This window comes from Notamacropus eugenii, chromosome 6 (assembly GCF_028372415.1).
Source record: "Notamacropus eugenii isolate mMacEug1 chromosome 6, mMacEug1.pri_v2, whole genome shotgun sequence".
Lineage (NCBI taxonomy): Eukaryota > Metazoa > Chordata > Mammalia > Diprotodontia > Macropodidae > Notamacropus > Notamacropus eugenii.
Genome location: NC_092877.1, coordinates 298,522,568 through 298,550,295, shown reverse-complemented (window position 1 = coordinate 298,550,295; position 27,728 = coordinate 298,522,568). Strand labels below are relative to the sequence as shown.

The following is a 27,728-nucleotide window of genomic DNA, read 5'->3' as shown; positions in this document are numbered from 1 at the left end:
GGATCATGAATCAATGTCATTTCAGGAGAGGAGCCTCGGGAAAACTCGGGGGGCCCTAAGTACAAAGAAAGGCACCCCACGCACCCCCTGCAAAGGGCATAACCAGGAAGTAAATCTGGACTTGCCAGGAAAAACTCCTCATCGTTAGTGCTACCCAAAAGTGGAATGGGCCACCTTGCCTCTGACGGTCTTCACGCCGAGGCGCTGCCAGGTGCACGGGATGGACCAGATGGCCCTAACCCTCGACCTGCGTGACTCTGAAAGTAGTCTTCCTAACCCGTTCAAAGCTGCTCCTCGGAGGCTCACAGGTGGGGCCGGGGCCTTCTTAGAGAGAAGGAAGGAGCCCCGGCTGGAGACCTGGAGCTCAGAGGCGTTCAAGGTCATCCGGTCCAGGCCTTTCCTTTCATGAAACAAGGAAACTGAGTCCCAGGAAAGGCACGCATGCCTTCCCCAGGCCAGCAACCCCTGCATTTGAACCCGGGGCTCTCGGCCAGCCGAGCGAGCTGGGCTCTGGGCTCCGATCCCAGCACCGGGCGCCATCTCCAGACGTGGTGCCTTTTCCCCGCCAGTGTCCCGTGCCAGCCTTTGCGGATGGCGCTCGAGGCCGGCCTAGCGCCCGGTCTCCGAGCTCCCCTCCGCTCTGCCCCGTACAGCGCGTCTGTGTGTCTCGTTTGCACACGGCGTTAGGCTGAGCGCGCCGAGGGGCGAGGCTGCCTGCGCCGCCTTTGTACACCCTCTCCACTCCCAGCGCCACGCCTGGCGCGTAGCAGGCCCCGGGACGTGCCCGCAGACGGGCCCCCTCGGACGAGCCCCTGCGCTTCTCTGGGCCTCGGCTTCCCCACGTGTAACGGAAGGGAGAGGCGCGGAGCTAGGTCTACAGTCCCACAATGCGGATCTCATCACCCTGCCCCAACGGGCGGCGGGCCGTGGCCTCTCGGGTCAGGGCTCGATGCAGCCGTCCGGCCCGAGCCGCAGGCAAGGACCCGGGCCGCGGCGATCGGGCCCAGCGTGACCTCACCCGGGCCACCCCGCGGGGTCGGTTCGATACACTCCCCCCACACCAAGCCCCTCTTCCCGCTTCTCCCGCCGCCCCCTCTAACTCTTCGCTCCTTTTCTGGGCGGGGAACGGAAGTGACGTCAGGCGCATCGGAAGTCTCTGCCGCCGCGGTGTTGTGCTGTGGGGAAGAGAGGGACAGCTTTAGAAACCCGGGAGAGTGATTCTCGCCCTTCCGAGGCCGGTATCGCGCCGAAACCCCCGGAGAGAAGCAGCCGTCGCCATGTCTGACCAGGTAGGAAGCTTAGGGCAGCGGCTTGACGGGCAGTCGGACGCGGGGCCTGCGATCTCGCGGCCCCTCCGGGCCCGCGGCCGGACCGGGAATGGGGGCGGGGAGGAGAGGGCACAGGAGACAGGGGAGGGGGCGGCGGGCGCGGGGCCGGCGGCCAGCCAGGGTCGGCGTCTGGCACCCGAACGTCCGGGGCCCGGCCTCGCGAAGCCGGAGCCTCCTCGCCCCCTGCGAGAAGTCCGTGCACTTCCCCGTGACCCGGGGCGCCCGAGGCACGTCGGGTCGCCGGCCCCGCGGACCGGGTGTCAGCCAGCCCCGGAGCCGTGCCCATCGCCCTGGCTCAGGCCCCCGGGGAGCGTCCGGGCCCCGCAGAACCCAATCGCGCCTGACGGCGGCCGCGGGCGCCTAGGCCCCGGTTATATAACGGGAGAGGGAGCTCGCCGCGGCGGCCGGCAGGGCCTCGGGGGGTCGGGGGGGGCGGCCTGAGCGCGGATTCCCCTTCGGATGCCGGGGACGCGGCGGCGGCGGGGGCTGCCAGGTCGCCCGGAGCCCGGCAGCGCCGGCTGCAGCCTGGCGCCTGGGCCCGCGACAGGGCCGGGCCCCCGCGTCCGCGCCGAGCTCGGGCTTTTTCTCTCCGGATCCTTTTTCCGGTGGATGGGGTGGATGGGGTGGATGGGGGTGGCGGCGGCTCCCCTTGTTCCGTGAACTTTTCCTGTTTGTACTTCGGAGTGGTTCGGCGTTTCCGCGGACTGGGAGCCCCGGCTCGCCCCCCGCAGCCCTTTCCTAGGCATGGGCCTAGCGATGACTGCTGTTTGCGGCCGCCCCGGAGTAAAACAAAAGGACCGGACCCGAGGAGCTTCCCGCGGCTTTCCCCAGCTCCCACAGTCAGGATGCCCGGGCCAGTGTGTGTGGGCTCGGGGTCCGAGCGGAATCTTTGCGGGGGAGCCTTGCCACCCTTGCCTTGTGTTTGGGGCTGGTTTACAGTGCACTTGGTGAGGTCCGGAGTACTCGATTGATTAATGTCAAATGGAGAAATCGAGAGTCAGGTTGCTTGGATGAAAGAAAACCCTAAGATTTTTCTTTCATTTCAAAACACTGCGGCAGGGTTGGAATTTTAAATTTGGCAAACTTATCCACGTGTCTGTTTATTTGTCAGTTCTGTGCAGCATTGCTTGAGGGGAAATCCATCGGATTTTAGGAAATCGAGACATTTGGAAACATTTTTGTTATAAAAAGCAAGCCGCTATTTAGGTTAGCTCTGGGTGGTACTCAGCACTTTAATAGGCATCTGAATACCATTATAACGTATCTCATTAAATTGTTTATTCAGTTACTAGTTAGAGAATATATGTAAAATATGTTAGCAGTCTTTTGTTTGACATTTAAACATGGGAAATGTGTCAAATTTCTTATGTAGAAGTATTTTTGGGGGATGAATGAAGGAAGCAGACAAGCATTTATTAAGCACCTGCTATGTGCCAGGGGATTTACAAGATTTATGATACTCACAACAACCCTGGGAGGTAAATGCCGTCGTTATCTCTCATTTTACCGTGGAGGAAACTGAACTAAGGCAGACAGGTTAAGTCTCTTGGCCAGGATTACCGAGCTGATAAAAAGTCCTAAGGCCAGTTTCAGTTCAGGTTTTCTGGTTCTAGGTGCAGTGCTTTGTGTGCTGCGACACCTTGCAGCCTCAGAATAGAAAAGAATTGAGAAAATAAAAATTACCGTATCTTATCCAGAATAAAGTAGGCAAGTGTTATGAAATATAGGTAATTCCTTAGAAGCTAGGAGGTAAATTAGTAGTTTGAGATTAGAAATTTGAATTGTCTTCATCAGATAACATTTATTAAAAGACGAAAGATCTGATTTTAAAAAAGTTGAAATACCCTCAGGATTTAAAATCAAGAGCAGGAGCCCTAAAGTTTTCTAGTACAGTACCATTCAGTTTGTAGAATATCGTGCACAGTATCTGTTCAGAAATTCTACATTAAGTCCTGTTGGAAAGGCATATTTTTTAGGAACCTTTCAGTTATTATCAGTCATAATAGGAAAACTAAGGAATAGTTCTTACATTTCTACCTTTAAAATCAGAAAAGTTAAACTTTTTTTTAGTAAATAGTATTTTATTTTTTCCAAGTCCGTGTAAAGATAGTATTCAACATTCATTTTTATAAAGTTTTGAGTTCCAAATTTTTCTCCCTCCCTCTTTCTTTTCCTTTACCCCCTCCCCAAGACTGCAAGCAATCTGATATAGGTTATACATGTGCAGTCATGGCAACATTTCCATATTAGTCATGTTGTGAAAGAAGAAACAGAACAAAAAGGAAAAGCCACAAAAAACAGCAAAGTGAAAATGTGCTTCATTCTGCATTTAGACTCCATATTTCTTTCTCTGAATGTGGGTAGCATTTTCTGTCATGAGTCTTTTGGAATGTCTTGGATCTATTTTATGTTACTGAGAAGAGCTAAGTCAATCATAGTTGATCATCACATGGTATTACTGTTACTGTGTACAATGTCCTGGTTCTGATCACTTCACTCAGCATCAATTCATGTAAGATTTTCCAGGTTTTTCTGAAATCTGCCTGCTCATCATTTCTTGTAACACAATAGTATTCCATTATATTCACATACCACAACTCATTCAGCCATTGCCCAGTGGATGGGCATCCCCTCAATTTCCAATTCTTTGCCACCACAAAAAGAGCTGCTATAAATATTTTTGTGCTTGTTGGACCTTTCCCCCTTTTTATGATCTCTTTGGGCTGCAGACCTGGTGGTGGTGTATTGCTGGATCTACGGGTATGCACAGTTTGATTGCCCTCCAGAATTGGATCAGTTCACTACTCTACCAACAAATTTTTCCCACATCTTCTCCAGCATTTATCATTTTCCTTTTCTCTTGTATTAGCCAGTCTGATAGGTGTGACATGGTACCTCAGAATTGTTTTAATTTACATTTCTGTAATCAGTAGTGATTTGGAGCATTTATTCATATGACTATAGAGAAAAATTAAATTGTTAAAAAAGTTTATTGGGGTAGCTGTCATCACAGAGAGCAAATTACTTGCTTTTGGAGATAAAGTGAAACTCCTTTATATTGGAGATGTTAAGGAAAGCGACTGACACCCATATAGTGTGAATTTAGGAATCTCCAAATGATCACTGGATAATCACTGGGGAAAAAATGCTTTCTGGGTCACTGCATGGAAGAACCATTGTCTGCAATGACTGTAATGACCTTGATTTTTATGCTGTTTTAATTGTATTTTTCCATAAACCATCTGATCCTCCCCAACCTCAGTGTAGGATCATAAACTTGGAACTATGTGAGTACTTAAAGCTTCTCTGTTCTAGCCCCTACCTAATTTTTCAGATGAGGCACTTGAAGTCCAGAGAGGTTCAAAGACTTGCCCAAAGGTCCCAAAGTAGCAAACTGGGATCAGAACAAGTTATCTCCCTCCAGAGCCAGTCTCTTTCCATTATAACATTATACCTCTTAAAAGTCGACTGAAGTCCTCTATTAAAGCAGAACAACACAAAAAGATCTAGAAGTTGTTACATGGAAATGGAATTTTATTTCTTCATCTGTTAAAGGAGGGCTTTTGGACTTTGTCATTTCTAAGGTTCTTTTTCTTTTTTTCAAAAATTATTTTATTTGTTTTCTACAATCACTTCCATATATCTTAGATTTTTCCCCCTCGTTCCCCCTCCTTCCCCGAGACGGCCTGCAATCTTATATGGATTCTACACATACATTCTTATTAAGTACATTTTCACCTTAGTCATATTGCATAGAAGAATTAAAATGAATGGGAGAAACCATAAAACAAAACAGAGCAAAACATAATGCAAGAGAAAATGGTCTGCTTCATTCTGTGATCCAGTTCCATAGTTCTTTCCCTGGATGTGGAAGGCATTTTGCCTCAAGAGTCCATTGGGAATTTTTTAGATCCTTGCATTGCTGTGAAGGGCTAAGTCTACCAGAAAAATTCCTCTTACACTGTGGTTGTTGCTGTGTACAAAGTTCTCCTGGTTCTGCCCCTTTCACTCAGCATCAGTAAGGTTTTTCAATTGTGATGCTTTCTGAACATCCTTGGAAAGATTGAGGCAAGAGTGATTTCAGTACATCACACCCTTCATCCTAAGAGATGCAGACCACTAATTTTCTTTTCCTGTTTGATTACAAAGACGTCCAACATCAACTGTTTTGTTTCATTATTGCTGATGTATTGTTAACAGAGTGACATTGCAACAAAAGGATGTCTGGTGGAATTTGTTATACCAGAATTTTATCTGTGGATGTTACTTTTGGGGTGGAGTATCATTTGATTTGAATCTATTTTTAAGGATTTTCCTTATGTGTCATTAATGTATCTTCCAAAATGAAATTTCTTTCCTCCACAGAAGATTCAGGTATACCATGTAATCATTTTTTTCCCTGTGGGGATAGTAATATTCCTGCCAGTGTTCTTTATAGCTGTCTAATAATTGTTTATGCTACTTATCTTAGTAGGATTAGCTTGAAGTTGGAATGTTGAATTGATTCGTGAATGAAAATTTGCCAGTTATGTTTTGTATGTATAGGAACACAAGTATATCAGAATTTAGCTGTTATTTGAGCATGTAGTTAAGGTAATACTGAAAAATTACATTGTTGAACTCAAAATCTTTATACATAGGCTTCTTTGGGGCAAGGAAAATTTTTCACCTTTTTTCCTGCATGAGGCAAACTCAGGAGTTGCCACTTAGAGCTGCAGGTTGTAATTACAAGCTAGTCTGAAGAAACATCTAGTTAAAGTAGTCATTAATAGCATTTTGGAACCTGAATACAGAGGTCATTTTTATATCACTAGTGTAAGAGAGGTGAATAGTTCATTTTGGAAGTCTAAGACATGAAGGAGTTTAAGTATCTTGTATTTTGCCAGGTACAGCATTGATACCGAAGCTCAAATGAAATAAGATGTTAAATGCTTAGCAAACTTTAAAATGCTATTTAGTGTCAATTATTACCATTTTTGTTACCTTCTTTTTCAGTAATAAAATAGGGAGGGTACCTGGAAAGAAATGAGGCAGCAGGCATAGATTTTTGTACATGTGGGTCCTTTTTTCTTTTCTTTTATCTCTTTAGGATATGGACCTAGTAGTGGTCAAAGAGCATGCACAATTTGAGAGACCTTTAGATATAGTTTCATATTGCTCTCCATAATGGTTGGATTAGTACATAACTCTACCAACAGTGTATTAGTGTCCCACCATTGGCAGAATTGGAAGTTTTATGTGTAAATTTGCTAATTGAAGGTATGGGAACTATGAAATCTTAAAAAAAAAAGGAGAGAAAAAAGATAACCAAGCATAGAATTTATGGAATACCCAACTTAAGGAACAAAAAGCTTATAAAGACATGGAAAGAGCCATAGGATCATAGCTTTAGAGCTGAAAGCTCTTAGACCTTTTAGAAGTCATTTTATAGGTGAAGAAACTGATACTTAGAGAGTTTAAATCACTGGTCCAATGTGAACGGGTGTGTGCACATCTATTTCTAAAGACAGAAGTGGCTCTGGGGCTGGAATCCTGGTCTTCTGGCTCCCAGTCCAGTGGATTCTACAACATCAAAGGTTATGTGATTAAGTAAATGCTCATGGGTCACTAGACTGTGCTTTGTTAAATGTTATAGAGTGCTTTACCACATTTTGGAGACTGTATGAAAACAGTTGATTGTTTCTGAAGATCAAATTTAAGAAAAAATAATGACAGTCAAGCCACGTGAACTAGGAAGGGGAGAAAAAGGAATGGTATGTGAATGGAGATATGTTTGGCCCCCAGTCACTCTTCCACAGTGATGTTGGTGGAGTATATGAAAAAGGGGCAGGGCAATCTAACAATTGACACTCTAAATGTATAATCTTTTGCTTATAACCAGTAAATTGATATGTCATCGGAATAATTGAGTATCATCAGTGTTATTGACATCTTGTAATTAAAAAAATAGAAGACACAAGGAAGTTGCAGTTACATGAAAGGAAGGTTCTCCTTGGAAAGACAATTATCCAAAGACAGTAAAAGGTACCATATCCTGGTACATTTGGTCATCTCATCTGGCATTGCTTGTGATAATGACCATATGCAAAAAGAACACCACAGAACTCATTGTAACTTGTGTCCCAGTAGACCTGGATTCAAACCCTATCTCTTGTGGCCTACTACTTGTGACCTTGGGCAAATCATTTAAAATCTCTCTGAGCCTGAGTATCTTTCTCCATAAAACAAGGGGGTTGAACATGATGGCCACCTCCTAGGTATACCTTTCAGCTTTAGATCTATGATCCTAAGCCTTCTCCTATAAATCCTTCCTTAGAGAACCTACTTAGTGCACTAGAGGAATGTCTTTAGTTCTTTTAAAACTCCCAGGGGATTTGCATTGCACTCAGACTATCTCCTGTATGACTGTTCCCTCTCTTTTTCTGATCATACATTTCCTAGATATTTTTATAGCACTAATTGCATGCAAGTCACATGTATTCATTATGTATCTTTCCATTGCATTTTGGGTCATATGAAATTTTACTTCTTTGATTTGGTGGCCCATCATATGTAGCTATGTAAAATTTCTTGGAGAATTTTGGTATAAAATATAGGTTTTGGTGTCAGCTTGACATTGGGATTTTGAATTTTTAATTGTTCAAGGTTCAGTTTCCCAAATTTATGATCCTCCTCCCCCACCCCCACTCCCCACTTTTTAATTTTGAGGCTAGCTTATTTGTCTGTTATGGTGTCTGTCCAATAATAAGAGCTATAATAGTTAGCATTTATATAGCCCTGGTTTGCAAAGTGCTTCACAAATAATATCTTATTTGATCCTCACAACAACCCTGTGAGGGAACTATTATTATTACTATTATTATTTCCATTTTACAGATGAGTAGACTGAACTCAGTAAACAGATTAAATGACTTCTCTAAGGTCACACAGCTAGTAAATGTCTGAGGCCAGATTTAAACTTAGGTCTTCCTGATCCAGGCCCAGCACTAAACCTTCTGCATCACCTAGCTGTCCAAGACTGATCAATCTTGATCTGTCAAGTTTTCTCTCCTCCCTGCCTCCCCCATGCATTGCCAACACATATTGTACTGACTGTGACATAGTCTGTACAGTGATTTTTTTTTATCTATTTGATTTTTCCCCAGTGGATTATTAGATTTTATTTTTGATTGGTTGTGGATTTCATCTTATGATCCTATATAATTCTCATGGAGGAGGCCTTGTACTCTGTAACTTCCTGCAGTTAGCACAGTGTCATTTCAAATATAGCACTGGAAGGAGCTCACTATCTTTAGGAAAATTCTATTTGGACTCTATACAGGACAAAAGATCATAGATGGAAACCTGTCCTCAGTGATATAATATAGTGTCCAGCCTGCTTTTTGTATAGATGAGGAAACTGAAACCAGAGAGGTTAAGTATCTTGCCCAGAGACACATAACAACAAAACAAAGCCTTGATGTTTTTTGTAATCAGCAAAATTTTGCCTTCCCTTCCCTCCTTTCCCCCATTGACAATGAAAGCAAAACCAGACCTTTTACATATTATGTTACAAGCAGATGTGTAGTGAAGCAAAACAAATTTCTTAATTAGCCATGTTCACTGTGCACTATTGAGTACTTCACTTTTCTATCAGAAGGTTGGTAGCATGTCTCATCCTTAGTCCTCTGGAACTGTGGTTAGTCAGTATGCTGATCAGTCCCTAGTTTTTCAGAATTGTTTCTCTTTACTATGTTGTTATCTTTGTATCTGGTTCTGTTCCTTTCACTCTACGTCACTTCATACGAATCTTCCCAAGTTTCTCTGAAATCATCCTTTTCATCAATTCTTACAGCACATTCCATCATATTTATATATTCAGACCATTATTTATTCACCCATTCCCCAGTCTGTGGGTACCTCAGATTGCCATTCTTTGCCACCTGTATAAATATAAATAAATATATTTATATATATAAATAAATATAAAATTTCATGACCCAAAATGCAATGGAAAGATACGTAATGAATACATGTGACTTATAAATATATTATGTTCTTAGTTTATTTTGCTCACAATAGACCCCTCTCTTAATCTACTCTCTAATCCCCCCTTCTTCCCTTTGCCATCCACTTCCTTGTTGAGTAAAATGTATTTTTGTGCTGTGTGTTTGTGTGTGTGTGTGTGTATGTGTGTGTTTTCTCTTTCCTCCTTTGACTGGTTCACATGAGAGTGAGGTTTAAAGGTCAACCACTTCCCCTCCCCTTTTATGTTTGTGTAGATGCCTACTTGTGCATATTGATTATGTGAAATCATTTTCCCTAAACTTTATTTCTTTCATGTCAGCCCCCACACCCCCCAGGTGCATTCCCTTTCCCCTGTTTCTCTTCTCTTAAAATCATCAAGACATAACAGAAGAGAAGCCTTCTCAGTCCTTTCATCTTATTAGACTCCTGTGACCGTTGATGATAGGGTTCAGAGAAGACACATGCATCATCTCCTCATGTAAGAATGTAATCGGTTTATCCTTGTTTATTCTTTCATCATTGTTCATTCCTGTTTACCCTTTTATATTTCTCTTAACTTCTGTGTTTTGAACTTCTAGGTTTCTTCATAGCTCTCACTGGGGAGTCTTTTGTTTCATTAAAGGTCCATTTCTACCCCCCACCCCCAAATACGATTATACTACTCTGTTTTACTGAGCAATTTATTTTTAACTATAAGCTTATGTATCTTTTATTTTCTGGAATGTGATATTCCAAATTCTCTTCTCCTTTATAGTGGAGGCTGCTAAATTGTGTTTGATCCTTACTGTGATTTCTTGGTGCTTGAAGTTTTTTTTCTGGGTGCTTACAGTATTTTTTCTTCGAATTGGAAGTTTTGGATTTAGGATGTAATATTCCTTAGGGTTTCTTTCAAAAAGTGACTCGTGGATTCTTTCTACTATTTGTGCTCTGTTTCTAAGAGATCTGTGCAGTTTTCTTTTAAGATCTCTTGAAATAAGATGTCTAGATTCTTTTTATTCATCACTTTCAGGTGGTCCAATGATTCTTAAATTTTTTTTCTCCTTGATCTTTTTTCCGGGTCCGTTTTGCTATGAGATACCTACGTCAGCGGTCAGCAAACTATGGCGTGGGGGTCAAATCTAACCCTCTGCCTGTTTTTATATATCCTGTGAGCCAAGATTGGTTTTTATATTTTTAATATACAAACCAGTGGTGGGGTAGATTTGGCCTATCAACAGAAGGTAGTTCATCTGTTCTTACTTCACATTTTATTCTACTTCCTCAGTGGTTTGACTTTTTTTTTTTTTTTTTTAACGTTTTTCGTTGTTTCATAGCGTCATTTGGTCCATTCTAATTTTCAGGGAGTGTTAGTGCTTGCACAGGTTTATGTAACTCTTGCGCCAAACTGCTCATTTCTTTTCCAGTTCTTTCTTCCATAGCTCTCATTTCTTTTCTGATTTTTTTCCTCTAGCACTCTCATTTCTTTTTATTAAAAACACTTTTTAATGTTTTTAAAAACTCATCTCCTCCAGAAATTGTAGTTGAATTTGTGTCCAAGCTGTTGCTCTTGGACGCATTGCTTAAAGATGTTTTGGAGTTGGCTCTTCTACTGGGTTTTTTGACCTGAGTATCTGTCACCATAATAACTTTTTGTTTATTATGTCAGTGTCCTTCCTGACTTCAACCTTGTTGTTAGGGCTTGGCTTTGTTCATTTCTGGAGGGAAGCTCTGAGCTAGTCCTTTTAAGCTGCTTTCTTGGGATAATGAATGTTGTATCATTCCAGAATCTCAAGGGACAGCTTGACTGGGGACCTGCAAGCTTTCTGTGCTCCCGCAGTGCTGTGATCCAGGGCAAAGTGTGATCACTTCCCCCCACCCAATCCCCAGCTCTGCAAGTTCCTGAACTCCCTTTGGGTCTGTACAATATTAGGCTGCTGTTAGATCCAGGCTCTGGCGTATCAGCCAGCTGGGAAACTATTTGTTCAATGTGACAGAACTATAAGCTTGTGTTTAGATTTCTGTCTTGGTTATTCCAATTCTGCAGGCTTCAGGCTGCTAGAAGCTGAAACTGAGACCCCATCCTGGTTCAAGCCACGTGGTGCTCTGTTTCTGAGCTTGCCCTTTTCTCTGCACATAGAGTAGGGCCTGCCACTGTTCTTTACTTTGGATGCCGGTTCCCTCCTCAGTCTGACCTATATACATAACCCACTGGGTAGTGGACGACAGTTGCCAGAAGGCACCTGTTACTGTCTTGATGGCCTGCTATGGGTCTGGGACTTATTTTTTTTTTTAAATTAATTAATTTGTTTTCAGTTTTCTATGATCACGTCTATATATCTTAGATTTTTTTTCCCCTTCCCTCTCCCTCTTTCCTTCATCCCTTTCTCCCTCCCTCCCTCCTCCCTCCCTGGGATGGTGTGCAATCTTATTTAGGTTCTACACGTACGTTCTTACTAAATATTATTAATTAGTTATTATTACTAATTATTGAATTAGTCATGTTGCGTAGAAGAATTAAAATGAATGGGAGAAACCATAAAAAACAAAACATAACACAAGAGAAAATGGTCTGCTTCATTCTGCAGTCCAATTCCATAGTTCTTTCTCTGGATGTGGAAGGCACTTTGCATTGAGTCCATTGGTAATTTTTTAGGTCTTTGCATTTCTGTGATGGGCTAAGTCTACCAGAAAAATTCCTCCCACACTGTGGTCGTTGCTGTGTACAAAGTTCTCCTGGTTCTGCCCCTTTCACTCAGCATCAGTTCACGTAAGTCCTTCCTGGGACTTCTTTTGCCAGGGTGCACAGCCTCTCCTTGTGCCAGACTTAGTTCTCAGGGTCCATAGACCTCTCTATACTGATTGGGGTTAGAAAAGTGACTCACTGACTTGGATTTCCCCGTCAGGGTTTGGTCTGGTATGTTTTCTAGATTTGTTTTAATGAGCTGGGGGGATGAGGAGGAGCTTGTAGTATTGCTTACTGCTACTCTCGCATCTTGACTGTACCTCATTCTTTCTTTTCTACTGCACTCTGCTTTTACTGCAGTGGTGAATACCTTCAATGAACATACATTTCCCTGGTTTTTGCTTTGTGTAGTGGTACAAATCAGAATCATTGAACAAAGTTATCTCTGGTTGTGTTTTTCGTGGAAGCTTGTATTATAATTGCTGCATAAGAGACGTTTTGAGAGATGTTAAGGCTATGTTTTGTTCTGTTGAGTCAAATGCTTTTAAAAATAATCAAAAACTAAGGATTATGTCTGCCATATGGCACTTATTGTTATTGCCAAATTGTCTAATTGACAATATTATCTAATTGCTTATATTATCTTTTCTTTTTTTTTTTTATTTAACTTTTAACATTCATTTTCACAAAACTTTGGGTTACAAATTTTCTCCCCTTTTATCCCCTCCCCCCCCCCAAACCCAAGCTTTCTAATTGCCCCTGTGACCAATCTGCTCTCTCTTCTATCATCCCTCTCTGCCCTTGTCTCCATCTTCTCTTTTGTCCTGTAGGGCCAGATAGCTTTCTTTACCCCTTTACCTGTATTTCTTATTTCCTAGTGGTAAGGACATTACAGTTGATCCTAACACTTTGAGTTCCTACTTCTTTACCTCCCTCCCTCTCCACCCCTTCCCTTTGGAAGGCAAGCAATTCAATATAGGCCAAATCTGTGTAGTTTTGCAAATGACTTCCATAATAGTTGTGTTGTATAGGACTAACTATATTTCCCTCCATCCTATCCTGTCCCCCATTACTTCTATTCTCTTTTGATCCTATCCCTCCCATGAGTGTCGACCTTGAATTGCATTCTCCTCCCCATGCCCTCCCTTCTATCATCCCCCCCACCCTGCTTGTCCCCTTGTCCCCCACTTTCCTGTATTGTGAGATAGGTTTTCCTACCAAAATGAGTGTGCATTTTATTCTTTCCTTTAGTGGAATGTGATGAGAGTAGACTTCATGTTTTTCTCTCACCTCCCCTCTTTATCCCTCCACTAATGAGTCTTTTGCTTGCCTCTTTTATGAGAGATAATTTGCCCCATTCAATTTCTCCCTTTCTCCTCCCCATATATTTCTCTCACTGCTTGATTTCATTTTTTTTTTTAAGATATGATCCCATCCTCTTCAATTCACTCTCTGCACTCTGTCTCTGTGTATGTGTGCGTGTGTGCATGTGTGTGTGTGTACTCCCACCCAGTACCCAGATACTGAAATGTTTCAAGAGTTACAAATATTGTCTTTCCATGTAGGAATGTAAACAGTTCAACTTTAGTAAGTCCCTTATGACTTCTCTTTGCTGTTCACCTTTTCATGGTTCTCTTCATTCTTGTGTTTGAAAGTCAACTTTTCTTTTCAGCTCTGGTCTTTTCATCAAGAATGCTTGAAAATCCTCTATTTCATTAAAAGACCATTTTTTCCCCTGAAGTATTATACTCATTTTTGCTGGGTAGGTGATTCTTGGTTTTAGTCCTAGTTCCTTTGACTTCTGGAATATCGTATTCCATGCCCTTCGATCCCTTAATGTAGAGGGTGCTAGATCTTGTGTTATCCTGATTGTATTTCCACAATACTTGAATTGTTTCTTCCTAGCTGCTTGCAATATTTTCTCCTTGGCCTGGGAACTCTGGAATTTGGCCACAATGTTCCTAGGAGTTTCTCTTTTTGGATCTCTTTCAGGAGGTGTTCTGTGGATTCCTTGAATATTTATTTTGCCCTCTGGTTCTAGAATCTCTGGGCAGTTTTCCTTGATAATTTCATGGAAGATGATGTCTAGGCTCTTCTTTTGATCATGGCTTTCAGGTAGTCCCAAAATTTTTAAATTGTCTCTCCTGAATCTATTTTCCAGGTCAGTTGTTTTTCCAGTGAGATATTTCACATTATCTTCCATTTTTCCATTCTTCTCTCTTTGTTCTGTGATATCATGCTTTCTCATAAAGTCCTTAGCCTCCATCTGTGCCATTCTAATTTTGAAAGAACTATTTTCTTCAGTGAGCTTTTGAATCTCCTTTTCCATTTGGCTAATTCTGCTTTTGAAAGCATTCTTCTCCTCATTGGCTTCTTGAACCTCTTTTGCCAATTGAGTTAGGCTAGTTTTCAAGGTGTTAATTTCTTCAACATTTTTTTGGTTCTCCTTTAGCAGGGAGCTGATCTGCTTTTCATGCTTTTCTTTCATCTCTCTCATTTCTCTTCCCAGTTTTTCTCCACCTCTCTAACTTGATTTTCAAAATTCCTTTTGAGCTCTTCCATGGCCTGAGCCCATTGGGTGGGCTGGGACACAGAAGCCTTGATTTCTGTGTCTTTGCCTGATGGTAAGCATTGTTCTTCCTCATCAGAAAGGAAGGGAGGAAATGTCTGTTCTCCAAGAAAGTAGCCTTCAATAGTCTTATTTCTTTTGCCTTTTCTGGGCATTTTTCCAGCCAGTGACTTGACCTTTGAATATTCTCCTCACACCCACCTCGCCTCCTGGTCCTCCCAGCCAGTGTTTGGGGACTGAGATTCAAATGCTGCTTCCAGCCTTAGGGCTTTTGGCAGGGGCAGGGCTGCTATTCAGTGTGAGATTAAGTTCAGGTGGTCAGGTCAGGGCAGGGCCACCTCTCAGGCTCAGTTCCCTCAGGGGGTTTATGTACAGACCTTCCACAATGGATCCAGGCTTCCTCCCGCTTGGGGAGCCCCGTTCTGCAGCCGCCTCTCAGCTTCTACCTCCTGGGGGGGCCCGAATCATGGGGGCACCCCACTCCCCTCTTAACCCGCCAAAGAGACTCTCTCACCGACCCCCGTCACCTGTGGGCGGAGGGACTTGTGCGGCCGCTGGAGATCCCGTCCCTGAAGCCCGCTCGGATCTTTTCCTCTCAGTGCCACGGCCACTGCAGGGCTGTACTCAGCTCCCAGTCCCGGCGCCCAGTCCGCAGCGCGAAGGACCCCCCCCGCGAGAGATTTGCAGGTCTCTCCGGAACAGAAATCTCCCTCGCTCCAATGTTCTGTGGCCTCTGGGTGCAGAATTCGCTGTGAGTTGCTCCCCTGTAGCCGATCTGTGGGTTGTGGGTTCAGAGCTATGTGTATGTGCGTCTTTCTACTCCGCCATCTTGGCTCTGCCCTCTTATATTATTTTTTCACTGACAGAACTTCCATAGTGGTAATGGTGGTTTGTAAAAGGGCTGGAGTTTGTTAATAATCACTTTTTTATTAAAAGCAAAGTTTACTAAATATTTTAATTTGTATTCCAACATCTGTTGTAAAGGATGAAGTAGAACAATCCTATGAAGAACTTGCCTCCTAACTGTGTTTCTTATTTCAGAATGAATGTGGATACTGGAGAGGATAAAAAGATTTGGTTTCAGGTTAACAAATGTTTTAGTCGATAGTTTATAAAAGTTAGCACCACACAGCTGTGCAGACCTCTTTGAAAATTTACTAATTTGCCTGTCTCAATTCATTCACTTTTTTTTTTTTTTTGAGGCAATTGGCGTTGAGTGACTTACCCAGGGTCACATAGCTAGTAAGTGTCTGAGGTCAGATTTGAACATGGGTTGTCCTGCCTCCATGGCTGGTGCTCTATCTTCTACCTGCCCCTCATCACTCATGTCTTGGGCCCTAACTGGGTCCTCTAGTTTCTTAACTCAACATGATTTCATTAGCTCCCTTGGATTCAGCTGCACCATGTCTGGTACATAAATGCTTCTTGACTTATCTTTATGCAGATGCCTCATGGATCTGTGTATTTATCCTTAGTTTCTTCCTCTCTTGATTTTTAGTCCTGCCTCACTAACTGCTTATTGAGCACTTACAGAACAATATTCATTATCTTTATACCTAAATCCTACCTTTTCCTCCTTGTTTCTGTCAAGAGTGCCACCACTCTTCATTGGTTTGCATACTTGGAATCATCCTGGACTCTCACTCTCCAACACCTCATCTCTGTTCAATTGCTTGTGTCCTCTCAGTTCTATTTTTGTAATCTCTCTTGGAATTACACCCTTCTCTTTGTGGGGGTGGCCACTGCTCTGGTTCAAGCTCTTGATGCCTTATGCCTGGACTGTGGCAGCAGGTTCTTACTTGGCCTCCTCACGTTGGGTCTCTCCTTGCAGACCTTGCAGCCTGACTTCAGCCAGCCTTTTCTTTTTTATTGTATATTGCTTTTCTGCTTGTGCACTTCCAGTGAAACTGGCTTATTTAGGTCACACACTTCCAGTTTTCTACCTTTTTGTCTTTGAACAGGGTGTCCCTCATACCTGGAATTCACTTCTTTCTTACAGCTGCCTTTTAGCAGACAGTATGAGTAATTATTATTCCTGAAAGTCTCAGCTCATGTCACCTTCTTTCCTAGAGGCCTCTTAGGAGGCCCTAGCCACCCTAGTTGCTAGTGAACTCCCCCTTGGAAAGTACTTTGTTTTTCTATGTATTTTGTATTATTTTATCTGTGTACTTAATTGTTTTCTGCTGTCATGAATGTTAGCTCCTTGAAGGCAGAAACTGTTATACTTGTGTCTTTTGTATCCTAAGTGTCCATTGCATCATCCATTGCACAGTACTTGGCACAAAAAAAACCCCAAAGCACTTAAATACTCACTGAGTTGTATTGCATTGAATGACTGAACATAATGTGAAGCATGGTCTCAGCTTCCATGACTGGTGACCAAAAGGGAGCTTGAAGTTATAAGAAGAGGATGGAGAGGGTGGGGATTGCTGTCAAAGTTGATGGCTGAGTAAAAAGTGGTGATCCCATCTCCTGGGGAGGTTGAACTTGAATTGGATGAGTTGAGTAGTCAAGTGAAATTCCTAGAAAAATGATGAAGCCTGCACAGAAGACTCTTCCAAACTACTTTTTGTAGAGCAAGCAACCTCTCAGTTGCTAGCCTTTGAGTCCTCGGAAGCACAAGTTCTCTATTACTTTATTGTTTTGAGGCTAAGAAGGGGAGTTAAGGGAGTAGAACTAGTTCATTTACATTTCAGTGACAATTAGGATTGGAGGCAGCTAAGTGGCTCGGTGAATAGAGGGCTGGCCTGGAGTCAGAAAGACTCGAGTTCTAATTTGGTCTCAAGTACCTACTAGCTTTGTGACTGTGGTCAAGTCGTGTTTGCCTTACTCTACTGGAGAAAGAAATGGCAAACTACTCCAATATCTTTGCCAAGAGAACATTGTGGATAGTACAGTCCACAGTGTTACAAAGAGTAGGACACAACTGAACAACAACATAGAAGAATAAGGATTAGTTTGTAGGAAATAGACTTTGAAGAATTTTTGTAGCTTGAATCTTTTATTTTTTTCCTACTTTAAAATCCTGCTTCCTTGTTTTGTAACCAGGAAGAGCACTTAGAGGGAAAAATCCTGTTGCTTATTGGTAAGGGTGGCAGAGTCAGAAATCAGTCTTCCATTTCCATGTAAAGCTTGGGAGGAGAATTAGCCAGGTAGATAAGCAAAAGGGTAGTGTCAGGGAACCAGAGAGCACAGGTGTGATCTTCTGGGGTCCTGCAGGAGGAAAGAAAGTGTGGCATGGGGAGCTGGCCCAGGATTAAGAAGTGGCTCCAGGAGGCAAATACCGATTGATAGTATATATGTCTGTCCACCTTAGAATCCAGTAAGTTTTTCCCCAGTGAGGAGACTTTATGTTGTATGGCAGAGGGATAAAAGAGCTAGTATTAAGAAAGAAGCACACACCAGTTTATAAAATATATTCTGAGTAGTCAGAATAGAGTGATGAGGTATGTTACTCATTGTTGTATCTCTTTAGCCAGAACTCAGACAAATTTGAATTTCTAAGCTCATAGCAAATAAGAGAGAGGGTAAGGATTTGCTTCTGAAAGTTTACACTGATAGCAAGGAAGGGGAGAGAAAAACTATAAAAAGCAAAAAACACAGCAATCTGGATTCATTTACTATGGTCTAGGAATATACAACTTTAAATACTTAAACAGATTCCAAGGACATCACTGTATTAAAACCACAGTATGGTACAATTATACTACGTTTATAATGTGCAGCCAGGTGGTGCACTGGGTAGAGTCTGGGCAGCTTATCTTCTTGAGTTCAAATTGGGCCTCAGACATGTAGTAGTTGTAAGATCCTAGGCAAGTCACTTAACCCCGTTTGCCTCAGTTTCCTAATCTGTAAAATGAACTAGAGAAGAAAAGAGCAAACCAGTCTAGTATTTTTTGCCAAGAAGACTTCAAATGGGGTCATGAACAGTCAGACATGACTGAAATGACTGAACAGCAGTAACAAACATAATGTGTAATTGGTGTTTGTAATTGTAATCTTAAATCATTAAGAAATTATGGTTATTATTCTTGAAGAAGGCAGGGAAATATGTATTTTGTAATATATTTTAGAAGAATGATCATTCTTCTATACAAAGAATACAAAAAGAGGATTGTATATGAAAGCGTAACTATTCTATACCATAGGTTAAAAAAAGTATTAACTCAGCTTGTTACTTTCAAAATTGTCCTGCTCATCATCAGTACTTTTCTGTGGACTTTTGAAGAGTTTTAAATGGCCTTTTTTTCCTTTAGCATCACCAAACTTCCCTTCAACCCCCACACCCTAATTAAAAACAAGACCAAAAATATCTTATAACAGATAAGCATAGTAAAGCAGACCCCCACACAATGGCTATGTCTGTGTACTTTGAGTCTGCCACTTCTCTGTCAGGGGGCTGATGAACTTTGCCTCATTATAGGTCCTCTGGACATGCAGTTGGCTTTGATCAGAGTTATTAAATCTTGCAAAATTTCTTTTTTTACTATGCTATTATCGTATAAATTGCTCTTTTTTTGTCCACTTTATTCTGTTACCAGTTTCCACTTCCTAGAATTCTCTGAAATTATCTCTTACCATTTTTGTAGTGTAGTAATATTCCATTACTCTCACATACCACAATTTGTTCATCCATTCTCTAAATAATGGGTACCATCTTAGTTTCCAGTTGTTTGCTTTTCATTATTTCCTTTTCATCCTCCTTTTGGGAGTTTTGCTTGGGATTCTTCCTTTGCCAATATTATCTTCCTATCCCTTCCAGTTTCTCTATAGAGTTTGATATATGTGTGTTTGTCAATAATTATTAAATGCTTACTATTTGCCAGGCACTTTGTTCAGTTCTGGGAATACAAAGAAAGTGATCTGTAATCTCATTGGTCTGGATAGTGCCTTCCCTGATGCAAATCACAAGAATGCCTGGGCATCTCATGTCATTCTTGTCTGTGTCCTCTTGTATTGCTTGAGCAAGCCCATCTACCTAACTGGAGGTCTTCCAGGGGAGAACTCAGACTGTCCACCCAGGTGACTGGTTTTCATAAAGCTGTGTAATCTATAAAAAAAAAACAAAAAACAAACCCTCATTTTCAATTGCAGTTATGTTGAAATTCAATATTCCCATCCCCAAATCATTAGAATATAGCCACTCTGGTGTTAACAAATTAATGAACAATTATTTATTAAGTGTCATTCTGTGCCTGACACTGTATTAGGTGCTGAGAATGCAGGTACATAAGTAAGACAGTCTCTGCCCTCAAGGAGCTTACATTCCTTCCAGTCAATCAGTAAACATTTATTAAACACCTATTGTGTGCCAGTTACTTTGCTAAGTGCTAGGGATAAAAAAAAGAAGGAAAGCACAGTCTTTGCCCTGAAGGAGCTCGAAAACGAATGGGGGGGGAGGGGAATACAGCAAGCAAACATATACAAAAAACTATACAGAAGATATATAAGAAATACCAAGCATAAGGAAGGCATTAGAATTAAGAGGGATTGGGAAAGGCTTCTTGTAGAAGTTGAGTTTTTGGTGGAACTTGAAGACAGTAAAGCAAGGAGGGAGAGCTTTCCGGATATGGGACACAGCCAGACAAAACATCTGGAGGCAAGAGATGAAGTGTCTTGTTTGAAGCAACAACTAGGAGGCCAGTGTCACTGATTCAGAGAGTATGTGTGGGGTTGGGGGTGTATGATGTAAGAACATTGGAAAGGTAGATGGGCCAGGTTATGAAGGACTTTGAACAACAGAGGATTTTTAAATTTCATCCTGCAGATGATAGCAAGGTACAGTGGTTTATTGAATATGGGGTGACATCGTTGGTGTGTTTGTGTGTGTGTGTGTGTGTGTGTGTGTGTGTGTCTTCCTCCTTTTCTGATTCAAATAAGAATGATCTTACATTTTCCACCCCTTCTTTCATGTTTGTATACTCTTATTCTCATGAATCCTCACTGTGAGAAATGATAATTTCCACTATCTCCTTCTTCTTTCTGCAATAGATTATTCACTTTACCCTGCTTTTTTCCTTAGAACAGAACCAGTTGATCCCCAGGTCCTCTGTTTTTAATTAACTCCCTCAATATCCTTTGGAGACATTCAGGATCTGGAGGGGCCCTTGTTTCTTCTCTCTCATGTTAGCCCTTCCTTTGTCATTTTACAACCCTAAAAATTGCTCTACCCTTCTAAATTCTCTTGAATCTTATGTTTGTGTTTCAGAATTCCTTTTCAGCTTTGGGTTTTTTTTTTTATCAAGAATACTTCAAAGCCTTCTATTTCATTAATGATCCATCTTTTCCCCCTATAGAATTATACTTATCATTGCAGGAAAAGTTATTCTTGGTTGTTAGCCTTTGTTTTTTGGAATATTATATTCTATGATCTCATTTCTGTAATAGTAGAAGCTGCTAGTTCTTTTGTGATACTTTGGTTCTTGGTACTTGAATTCTTTCTAGCTGCTTTCTGGCTGCTTGCAATATTTTTTCTTTAGTTTTAACACTCAGGATTTTGGCTGTGATGTTTCCTGGGAGCTTCCTTTTGTGGTTTCAGGAAGTGATTAGATTATTTATATTTTTATTTAACCCTCTTGTTCTTTTCTTCCTCCCCCCTTCCTTTTTTTTCTTTTCCTTTTTCTCTTTATATTTTTAGTTCTTTCCCTTTTCCCTTTATATTTTCAGTCTTTTTATTTGTTCTAATATTTCTTTCAGTCTCATGAGATCTTTGAATTCTCTTTGATCTATCCCAGTTTTCATGGAGTTTATTACTTGATTAAGGTTTATCACTTTCATTTCTAAGCTATTTTCTCCTAATTCTTTTCTCCAGAAATTTTGCTTCATTAAAAAAAAAAATCTCTTGCTTTACTTTCTAGGTCCTTTTTCACATTGTGGAAAATCTATTTTTGGAGATCTGTTTTTCCTTCTAGTTTCTGTTTGCAGTTGTTACCAAGCGAATTCTTTTAGATGGAATTTTTGGTTATCTTGTTCTGTTATAAATTTAATAGCTCTCCCTATCTTCTTGTGTTTACTCATCTCTCTAGCTACAATCAAGCTCTGCCCCTCCTGTGTGCTTTTGGTTGGGGTGATCAGCCCTGCTTGATCACATGGATTCTGGCACTGACCTCCATCCTAACTCAGGGTTAGGCTTCCCCTGGATCTGTGAAGTTGAGAATAAATGTTAAATTTTCAGGTACCTCTAGCATTTCAGGATGTGAATGCTAGGGGACCTACTGATGAGTTTCTGAACAGCTGAGGACTTTCCTATAGTAGCTCTCTATTCTCACTATTTTCATATACAGAAATTTGCTGGAACCATTTGTCTATCAGTCTGTTTTTCTTAGTTGTGGTAGGAGGCTACATTTGTTTGAGCTAGGATGGAATTTTCTGGTGTCCCCTTTCAGTATTGCCATTGGGTGTCTGGCTGATATTTTGTGTAGTCCTGGAGTGGAGAAAGTTACTTTCTGTAGTTTCACGTTGAATTTCTTGAACATTATGAGATCTGATGTAATTTTTAGGTTTTTGCTAGAGTGGGTCTGCCTGCCTCTGTATAGGCCAGAAGTCTCATGTGTTGAATATTTTTGGAGATAAAGTACTGCATAAATGGCAAAGTTTTTGCATAACAAAAAAAATACAGCTAAAATTAGAAGGAAACAGTTAACAGGGAAAAGAAAATCCTGCAGCAAGTTTATTTGATAAAAGTCTCATAGCCAAGATATATAAGAAATTGATTAAGCATCTCCAAAAAGATAAATTGTTAAAAGTTAAAAAAAATAGGGTTTTCAGAGAAAGAATTCAAACTATCAGTAACCATTTGAAAAAAAAATACTCCAAATCACTCATAATGAGAGAATTATACACTAAAGTTACTCTGAGGTTCTACTTCATTCACATCGGATTGGTAGAAATGACAAAAAAGGTAAAATGTTAGTTGTTGAAAATTGTTACTTGTGGGGAAACAGGATACAGGTACAACATTGGTGGAATTGTAAATATATTCGACTATTCTGCAGAACAATTTAGAATTATGCCACAAAAGTCACTAAACCCCTTGATAACCAGAAATGTAGATGTGAGAAGAAAAGGATCTATATGTACAAAAATAATTTATAGCATCTATGTTTGTTATACTAGTGAACAGGAAACTAAGGGAATACCTATCAACTGGGAAATGGCTGAACACATTCTAGTGTATGAATATAATAGAATATTATTGTTTTGTAAGAAACGATGAAAGGACCATTTTCATCCATACGTGGGAAAGCTTGTATGAACTGATACAGAGTGGAGTGAGCAGATCTGGAAAACAATTTATACAGCAGGAGCAGGGAAACTGATCCAAGTGTGCTACTCATTTCCTGACTGAGGGGGTGACAGACCCTGTGCAGAGTGAGACTTCTTATTGGACTTGGGCCACGGTAGAAATTTGCTTTGCCTGATTGTACTTATTTGTGAAAGGGTTTCTTCTCTCCTCTCCCTCTGTTCTCCTTTGGAGTAGAAGGAATAAGGTAAAAATAAGGGAATAAGAAGGAAAACAGTATTACTGAAGCATTAAAAAAAAAACCAAAACAAATGCATAGAAGAGAACAGAAAGAAGGTCAGAAAGAAGCACAAACAGGACAGGTTCAGAGCTACATGTTGAATTTATTATGAATTTGAAAGAAAAGCAAACTGTATACATAATACAGGCTCATAGTCTGATAAACTATACTTTTCAGAACTGCAAATGTTCATGTGGATATTTAAGTTAAGAATAATGTTTTAAAAAGTCAACAAAGATGGTGAATCAGTTTATTATCAATTCAACAGATATTTCATCAAATTCAAGCTTTTATTAAGCACTTAAAATGTATAAGGTGCAAGTACAACTAGAAAATAGATACTTGTACCTGCCTATGTAGAGTTTTTAGGGGAAAGCTATTTCTTCAGTACATTTTTTTTTAAATTTTTGACCACTGCCTCCCTCACTCTTCCCTCCCTTCTTTCAGCCTCCCTCCCTTTCACTCCCCTTTTCCCTTATTACTTCCCTCCCTTTTCTTTCTCCCTTCCCCTCCTACTGCCTATAGAGCTTGTTGTATTTCTATACTTAACTGAGATTGTTGTACCTTCCTTGAATCCAATCAGATGAGAGTAACTCATCTCCCTGCCCCCTTTCTCTCTTGTGCCTCTTCTTGTGATGGAATGTATTTTTTTTGCCTCCTCCTTTTCACATCTCCCATTACAATCCCTTTGCACCCCTTAAATCACATTTGTTATCATCACATCATTTAATTTATACCCGCTCCCTCTATCTATGTATATCCCTTTTATATTTCATAATAAACATATAATTCTCAAGATTAACAAGTATCATCTTCCCTTATAGGGATGTAAACAGTTTGCCCATATTGAGTAATATTGAGTAATTGGTAATTGCTATCTCCCTCCCCTTGTTTTCCTTGAAGAGCCCAGAGAATATCTCCCCCAGGATAAATTCTGGAACAATGGGAGCAGCAGAAGGGGTGAGCAGTCTCTTAGCCCAAGAGGCTGGGAAGATCGCTAAGGTGATGGAAGGGGACCAGTGCAAGATCAGGACAGCCCCACCTCAGCAAACCGGGAGAAGAGCTCCAGGGGGGTGGAGCCTGCAATTGCCAACATCAGGCCCCCCAGGCCCCCAGCCGTGCCTTGGCACCCCAGTGGAATCAGGAAGACACTAGTGTAGACAGAATAGCCAACCGCTGAGCTTGCTTATGCTGTAGCTCAGCAGAGGAGAGGTCCTGTGGCCAGACCATCTCTCTCTCCCCTACACTTAACAAGCTAGCTCTAGGGTAACTGAGAGAAAACCCCAAAAGACCTCACCTGGCCTCAGCCATGTATATATATGTCATATATATGATGTATATATACGTGTATATATAATATATATACATATATGCGTATATATACGTGTGTGTGTGTGTGTGTGTGTGTGTGTGTGTGTGTGTGTGTGTGTGTGTACCAGCTCAGCACCGGTTAAGCTGCAGCATTTTGGTTTCCAGCTGAAAGAAACAGAGACCATAACACACAAAACTTCAAGTTTTAGGCACAAAAACTGTGGGACAGAGCCCCCTGCGCCCCAGACACAGAGATCTACTTTAAAAGCCAGGAAAAGGCTGATTATCGTGAGTAAGAAGCAAAGCAGAAAAGAACAAATCATAGAATCTTTCTGTGGGGATAAGGATCAAAATACAAATACCAAAGAGAGACTGTACTCCCATCTGAAACTTCAGAAAGGAATAGGAACTGATCTGAAACACAAAGAGCCTTCTTGGAAGAAGTCAGGAAGAATTTTAAAAGCCAAATTAGAAAAATAGAAGAAAAACTGACCAATGACTTTAAAAATATGAAAAGAGAAATCACAGAAGAATTTAAAAGAAAAATTGGACTAATGGAAAAGGAAGTACAAAACCTAACTGGAAAAAATAACTCCTTAAAAAGAACAATTGGACAGATGGAAAAGGAGATGCAAAAGTTAACTGAAGAAAATAATTTGATAAAAATTAGAATCTAGCAAGTAGAAGCTAATGAATCTATGAGACATCAAGAATCAGTCAAACAGAATCTGAAGAATGAAGAGATAGAAGAAAATGTAAATTATCTAATTGGAGAAACAACTAACCTGGAAAGTAGATCCAGGAGAGAAAATCTAAGGATTATTGGTCTACCAGAAAGCCATGATGAAACAAAAGACCCTGGACAAAATTATCCAAGAAATGATCAAGGAAAATTGCCCAGCAGTCCTAGATCTAGAGGGCAAAATAGTCATCGAAAGAATCCACTGTTCACCTCTTGAAAGGGACCCCAAACTAAAAACACCGGGGAATATTGTTGCCAAATTCCAGAACTATCAAGTAAAGGAGAAAATACTGCAGACAGCCAGAAAGAAACCATTCAGATATCGAAGAGCTGCAGTCAGGATCACACAGGGACTTGCAGCTTCTACATTAAAAGATCGAAGGCATTGGAATATGATATTCCATAAGGCAAAGGAGCTGGGACTACAATCAAGGATTAATTACCCAGCAAAGTTGAGCATAATATTTCAGGCAAGGAGATTGATGTTCAGTGAAATAAGGGCTTTCCAGACCTTCCTGATGAAAAGGCCAGAGCTCAATAGAAAATCTGATCTTCAAATACAAGTCTTAAGAGAGGCATAAAAAGGTAAACAGGGGGAAAAAAAAACTTCAGTACTTTTGAAAAAAACAAACTATCTTTTGTTTTTATATCCCCCTAAGTCATTCCATATAACAAAGAATATTTGAGTTTCTTTTTAAAAAGTTTTGACCAGTGTAATGATTTCATGTAGTTCTCAGTGATCTTATTACAAGAGATGGGTTGTTTCATTCTTATTAAGAGCTTCCAATGAGGATGTTACCTTTGCTGATGTAAAATGGCAACTGTTAGGCAGTTCTTGGAGTATTTCCTGTTTCACTGGGAGGTTGGGTGTCTTACCTAGAGTCACATTGGCTTGGAGAGGTGGGTCTTGAGTCCTGATCTTCTTGGCTTCCTGATTGAGTTCTATCTACTACCTCACAGCTATCTCTTCATTGAAATTATTTATATAAATTTATCACAGTCTTTCCAAATGGCTAGATGAACTCTGGGAAGTCCCTTTCTACTATATAGATCTATGTTCTATTAAAACATTCATTTTCCTAAGCATTCTTTTGAGTTAGAATGTCCATATAGAAACTTGACCAAAATGTGACTGAACATTTAGAATTGTCAGATAAAATCTTTTGGGTTATACGTAGGAATTTGAAATTGGAAATTTCATAATGGCCTTAATTATTATGTTAATTATTTTGAGACTTACTTTGAAATATTAAAAATTTGAGCTTTGATGGTTAAGTTTTTGCCATGCTTGTGTAGTCACAGGACTTTTATAATGTTGTAAGTGTTGTAAAATGTTAACATTGTTACAAATTCAGTAAAATAAGAACTTCATTAATATCTTTTGTTTTTACATTGCCTACATTTCCTGTCTTTCCCTGAAAGCAGTCTCTTATAACAAAGGAGAATAAAGAAGAAAAAAATCAGTTTAGCAAAACTAATATGATCATACCTCTGTTTTTGGATGATTGTTTTGGTAATTTTGAATATACATCAGAGTTTATAAAGGATATTTAACATTACATAGGTATTTAGATACAGATTCTTCTGTACATGAAATACCTTACTGGAAGGTCAGCACCTTTGTTAAAAGACTTGCCTGCCAAAAGGACAAAACTAGAAGGAGTTAGAAAGACCTTAGACATGATCTAATACAATCCTTTCCTTTTATAGATAATGTAACTAAGGCTCAGAAAAGTTAAAAGTCATATAACTTGTTAGTGCTAAAGTTAATCCTAAAATTAAACTGTCTGAAAGATGTAGATGACATAAAGGTCCCATTGTGATTCTTGTTTATTGATTATGAAGAAACATTTATTTGGTAGATTTATAAGCTCTTTTATAAGGAGTCTTTCATTCATGTGTTGAGATCGTTTAGGATTCTTTGGAAGGTGTAATGATGGAAATAATACTTTGCAGTGACTCTCTGATAATAAAAATCAGGTGAGGCATGAAACAGGAAGATATGTATATTTGCCAAAAATATTTGCCAATGCAGATTTCTTTGTTGGATAGGGATTCCCTGTGGATGTATGCTTGTGGAGTGTACTGTGTTGATTACATCAAGACTCAAGACATTGCAGAGCCTCATGAAAAAGATCACTTAAAGGCGTTTGTCCTGTCCATTCACACAGAAAAAAACAAATGGATGAACAGTATCTATTGCCCAAATTTCAAGATGAATCAGAATAGAGATCTAGGGTTTTCCAATAGTGTGCATGTCTGGGAGAGATACTACAGATGGAAAGTGAGTGGGTCCCAAAGTTGAAAAGGAAGAGTGCTCTGAATTGCTTTTGGGAAATTGCATAGGATTTTGATTGACCCCAGGCTTTCCATAACAGCATGATGTTACTGCATGACAGTAAGACCTGGGTCATGACAAACTCTGAAGAACTAAAGATGAGTATCAAACAGAAAACAGTGAGAGGGCTCCTTGGGGCTGTGATCATGTAACCAGTGGGGAACTACAAAAAAAAAACAGGAGTAAAGGATACCAAGGAATCATATGACAGGGAAGATGGACTTGTAATGTGGTGAGAGCAAAGTGCGA

General features: G+C 40.7%; 1 protein-coding gene across 1 annotated transcript in view; it reads left to right on the top strand.

Annotated features, from left to right (window-relative positions):
* The first annotated feature begins 933 nt into the window (after positions 1 to 933).
* SUMO1 (small ubiquitin like modifier 1) overlaps positions 934 to 27,728 on the top strand; it is a 43,501-nt gene continuing 16,706 nt past the window's right edge. The window contains exon 1 of the mRNA XM_072617304.1: positions 934 to 1,289. Within this exon, the coding sequence (XP_072473405.1) occupies positions 1,278 to 1,289 (12 nt within the window). The 5' untranslated portion in view covers positions 934 to 1,277. The remainder of the gene's footprint in view (positions 1,290 to 27,728) is intronic.